The 5,059-nt window shown below is 54.9% G+C and overlaps 1 protein-coding gene across 1 annotated transcript; it reads left to right on the forward strand.

The window, feature by feature from the left end:
- The first annotated feature begins 278 nt into the window (after window positions 1–278).
- On the forward strand, window positions 279–1,317 carry TMSB10 (thymosin beta 10). Its single transcript, XM_053890889.1, has 3 exons — window positions 279–387; window positions 664–778; window positions 1,032–1,317. Exons 2-3 carry the CDS (start codon window positions 679–681, stop codon window positions 1,064–1,066), a joined length of 135 nt encoding a protein of 44 aa, XP_053746864.1. The 5' UTR covers window positions 279–387; window positions 664–678; the 3' UTR covers window positions 1,067–1,317.
- Window positions 1,318–5,059: the final 3,742 nt, after the last annotated feature.

The raw sequence follows: 5,059 nt of genomic DNA on the forward strand, positions 1-5,059 counted from the left end.
ACGCCCATTATTTTGGAAGGGAGCAGCAGATTCCTGGGGAGGGGAGCGCACCCCCGAACGGAAAGCAAGGGCCCAGCACCCGTCCCGGCAGCACCGACAGCTTCCACCGCGGGGTCACCGCGGGCTGGGGGCGCGGGGCGCTGGGGCCCCGGAGCAGGAAGTGCCGCGCCCAGCCCCCAAGGCAGCCTGGGCTGAGGGCGCGGCGGGGAAGCGAGCCGCCCGCGCTGCCCCCGCCCCTCGCCTATCAGCACCGCCCCCGCTGCGGCGGGTGAGGGGCGGGGCGGGGCGCGGCATATATAAGGCGAGGGGCGGGCGCCGCTCTTTTGTCTCTTGCTGCAGCAACGCGAGTGGGAGCACCAGTCGCCGGGCTCGAGGCGGAACTCCACGGTGAGCGCTGCCCTGGGCGGGGGCCCCATCCGGGTGGGGTCGAAGTGGGTGCACCTGGCCCGCGCGCCGCGGCCGCAACAGGCGCCCTTCCACGACGGGACGCCCGTCCGGCGGACCACGCCCTGGGGCTAGGAGGGGGGTGCGGGCCGCGCCCAGATCCTCGGCCTGGGGCTGCCGGGAACGCCCCGGCCGAGTGCCACGTCGAGAGGCGTCGGCGGAGAGGCGGAGGGGACGCGGGCCCCGACCGCAGGCCAACCGCCTTGCTTTCCCCACTAGGATCGCTTTAAGAAAATGGCAGACAAGCCAGACATGGGGGAAATCGCCAGCTTCGATAAGGCCAAGCTGAAGAAAACGGAGACGCAGGAGAAGAACACCCTGCCGACCAAAGAGAGTGAGTGCACCCCCGCCTCCGGGTCCGCGGGCCCCCAGCCCGGTCCCCCCCACCCCGCCCTTCCCGCGAACCCAGCCCCACCCCCACCTGGCCAAGACGCCGGGTCCCGGCGGCCCCGGCCCCCTTTCTGTTCCACGAAGTGCACGTCTCCCCAGCCCCAAGCCTCTTTCTTAACCCCCAAACCTCGTGGGTGCCTCGGCTGGGGGGTTGCAAGGTGTCCTCCTCCGCCAGTGCCGCTTCCTGCTCTCCACAGCCATTGAGCAGGAGAAGCGGAGCGAAATTTCCTAAGAGCCTAAAGGATTCCCCACCCCCGTCATCTTCGAGACACCCTAGTCGTGGAGGAAGAAGAGCCACCTGCAAGATGGACACGAGCGACAAGCTGCACTGTGAACCCGGGCACTCCGTGCCGACGCCACCGGCCTGTGGGTCTCTGAGGGGACCCCCACCAATCGGACTGCCAAATTCTCCGGTTTGCCCTGGGATATTATAGCAAATTATTTGTATGATTAATGAAAATAAAACACACCTCGTGGCATGGCTGGCGTGGTCTGAGTCTTCGTTGGGAATCTCGTGGGCAGTGTCGCTGCAGCACAGCCCCACGCACAGGAGTTGCTGCCGCATAGCGGGAGGGGGTCGTAGAACGGGCCGGTTTGGAGGGACCATTTTAAATTTTGACTTTACCTTCTTCAGGGGATTTTGTGCGTTATTGTTAGCTGCTTAGCTCGTGCTTATAATGCAATCCATGTAAAAACTAACCTCACCTTGTCCTTTCTGGAAGCTGGGGAAATGCTTTCTCAGGGGAGCAGGATTTTTGATAAGCTTTTACCGTCCCCCTGTCTCCCTGGCCTCTTCACGGTTCTGATTCACACCCAGAGAGAGAACAGTGATTTAAAGTCTGAGAAGAGAAGGGGTAAGAGACTAAATCTGGAAGGTTGGAAATTGGGTGAGGTCACAAACTCTCCAAGAGGCTTTCTTGGAACTTAAAAGAGGAGGCATTGGAAGGAAAACAAAGGCGGGATCCAGGGAAACCACAGCAGGAACATCGGAACTAGAGGAGCCTAGCTTTTTGTCTTTCAACCCTAGCGCGGAACCTTCCACAAAAGCTAGCCATTAGAGGGAGCGCTGGGCTGAGCAGCAGCAGGAAGGATAGGCATGCTGAGGGAGGGCTGGGGCTGGCAGCAGAGCCCCACAGGGTCACACCCTCTAGACCCATGGGGAAGAGAGGGACCATCCCAGAGTGGGGGGGGGGGGGGGGATGGGGAGGCTGCAGGACATTCTGGAACAGAAGACCCTAGCTGATGATTTCAGGGGTGAAATCTAAAAAGGGAGATGAGGACACTTTAGTGATTTGTCCCACATTTTTGTCTGACCATAAGGGACTGGACACTGGGTGAGGGCAAGTAATCTCAATGAGGTGTGATCCCTGCCCACAGGAACTTAAACTCCTAGCGGGTGAGATGGGGCAGCCACAGCAGACAAGGGCAGGAACACCTAGGCTGAGGGAGCTGCTGCCCATTTTGCACAAAGAAGTGACTTCTGACAGTGACACCTATGCTGTGGAGGGTAAGTGGGGGTAGGGGGGTAGGGAGGGTAGATAAGGAAACACCTTAGGAGGCCCCGGTGGGGAGGGGCCTTAGCAGAATATCTGCTGTGAGTCAGGCACTGTTTTTGGATTTTTAGTTCTCAGAAACTATTAAGGCAGTATGATTATTATTCCATTTTACAGATGGGGAAGCTAAGTTTCAAAGAGACTAGGGATTTGCTAAAGCCACACAGCCAGTGAGTAGTGGAGCCAGAATTTGGGGCCAAAGCTGTGCTTTGGAGATTCTATAACCTAAGGTTCGGGACATCTGTTGTGTCAAACATTTCATGAGATTTCATGAGCATTTACTACTTGAGCATAATTGACCCTGTTAGGGTCTACCACTGGAAGGTTAAAGAAAAGGGACCAGAAGAAATGACTACTGCCTTCAAGCAGTGACACAGTATGCCTGCTGGTGAGAAGGGCCCTGGAGAAAAGGCAAGCTGGGTAGGGGGGAGAAGTGTGCTGGGCAGGAAAGGGCATGTAAGTGCCATTGCAGTTTTCAACAGGTCAGTCGAGGGAGGCCTCTGGATAAGACAAGTGCTTCCAGGAGGGGGAACACAAATGCAAGAGTGTTGGGTGATCTGAGGAAGAACAAGCTGGAGTGGAGGGAGCAAGCAGCAGGGAGATGAGGTGTGAAAAGGCAGGAGAGGGAGGGGGCAGATTTGAAGTTACCTGCAACTGTTACAAGGTTGGTTGCTGAGGAGTTCCTCCTTCCCCCCACCCCAAGCACCCTCCACCTCTGGACCTCCCTCCATAGGTGCCCCTCGTGGGCATTAGGAATCCTGTCCCGGCAGCCACATCTAAGGCCTCTTTGGCCCCAACCTCCTCTCTGGGATGCAAATCACATGCTCCCTTCCTTTGGATCCCACAGATTCTCTGACCCCAGTGAGCTCACCTGGAGAGCAGTTCCTGAGCCCCATTTCCTGGGGCCCCCTCACTCTCAGAAGATTCCCATGACTTTCTCACCCCCTCCCTGAGAAATCTATTCTGAGGTTGCAGGGTGCTGATGACAGCCCTGCTCTAAGATTTAAGTCACAAATCAAGGGGAGACTTAAGGCACTTTTGCTTTTCCACCCTCAGATAATGAGCTGATCGGATGTGGCCAGGACAAAGTGGGGAAAGGAGATGCGCATAGGGGAGGGGGGTCGCTTAATCATTTCAGAAGTCTTAAGCACCGCATCAGTTTATAAGGTAAGCCTGCCTTCCACAACCCACTTGAGCTGCACACTGGCGCACACATCTAGGTATTCGGAGGCCTGAATGTTAAGACAGACCCCAGAGGCCAAGTACTGGCAGGGAGGCCTAGCTTCCTAGGCCCCGCCTCTCTCGCAGTGATTGGTCCCCTGGGATCACTTGGAAATCACAATGGCCCCGGCGCCAGATCTGGGAGTTGGAGTGTGGAAGAACACTGAAGCACCCACGCCTCCTTCCCCCCTCTTTTCTGTCCCTTGCCACATGGGAATACTGACATCTTGGGAGGATTATAGTCAATTGCTGGTTTATCCCTTTTCCTTCGATCTAAGAATTCAGGGACCAATTACTAGTCCAGTCACAAAATGACTGAGGTTTGCCCTGAAGCTAAGATAAAACTGCAACATTTGTTTTTCTTTTTTCTTTCAGAAAGAGAGCAGATGTTCCAGGGAGAGGCGCAGAGGGAGAGCAAGAGAGAATAATCTTAAGCAGGCTCCACAGGTGAGGTGGGACTTGATCCCACAACTCTGGAATCATGACTTGAGCTGAAATCAAGAGTCAGATGCTCAACTGACTGAGCCGCTCAGGTACCCCAACAACATTTCTTTTTAAACCTACTTGAATTTCTAGTTTTGTTTCCTTATTTCATTCCTAAAACCAGTTTTAACAATTAGGCCTCAGGGCTTGGGCCTTTCCACTGTCTTAGGGTCAAACCAGACCACTCAGGGATTCTTGCAGACGTCCCTCCACCTCCTATTCAACATGCATGCGCTGAATGCCTGCTCACCGTGCCGAGAAAACAGATGGAGGACACTTAGGGAGCACCTGGTCTAGATTAGAAGGAGGAGCCAAGCTCTCTTCCTCACACTTGCCAATCCCCCAGATGGCTTTCCCACCCTCTTTCCCCTCAGGCAAACACCTCCTCTCCTCTGACAATATCAGATGCCTCAGGTCCCATGCCTTTCCTCACCTTCTCCTGTCATTTCCCTGGAATAGAAAAAGCACTTCTGGGGCACCTGGGTGGCTCAGTCAGTTAAGCATCTGACTCTTGATTTCCACTCAAGTCATGATCTCACGGCTTGTGAGTTCAAGCCCTGCTTCAGGCTCCGTGCTGACGGTGCAGAGCCTCCTTGGGATTCTCTCTCCCTCTTTCTCTGCCATCCCCCACCCCACCCTCAAAAATAAATAAACTTAAAAAAAAATGAGAAAAAAACACTTCTGTGTTTCTTCTCTCTACCCTTACTACACTACTTACACCACACATAAAGGAAAAAATCGGTTTCTCCTTTACTACGACACTCTACACAGAGAATACTCTACTTCAGGTCACCAAATGTGTAGGTTTTCCCAATCAAGCAGTTCTGTGATTCTCTGGACACTAGGTAGGTGTCCTAAAATTCAATTCATTGTGACACTATCCACCTGAAGTTAGTGCAGACCCTATAGGTGAAGAGCTCAGTCCCACAAGGCTGCCGCCCTACCCCCACTTCAGACACCAATCCCAA

The sequence above is a fragment of the Panthera pardus genome, unplaced genomic scaffold (assembly GCF_024362965.1).
Source record: "Panthera pardus isolate Hobbes unplaced genomic scaffold, ASM2436296v1 HiC_scaffold_26, whole genome shotgun sequence".
NCBI classification, from domain to species: domain Eukaryota; kingdom Metazoa; phylum Chordata; class Mammalia; order Carnivora; family Felidae; genus Panthera; species Panthera pardus.

Excerpts from the sequence above, each read along its gene's own strand:
- TMSB10 (XM_053890889.1), top strand. The coding sequence starts at position 679 with ATGGCAGACAAGCCAGACATGGGGGAAATCGCCAGCTTCGATAAGGCC. Across the intron at positions 779-1,031 it reads CACCCTGCCGACCAAAGAGA|CCATTGAGCAGGAGAAGCGG; the intron begins GTGAGTGCACCC and ends TGCTCTCCACAG.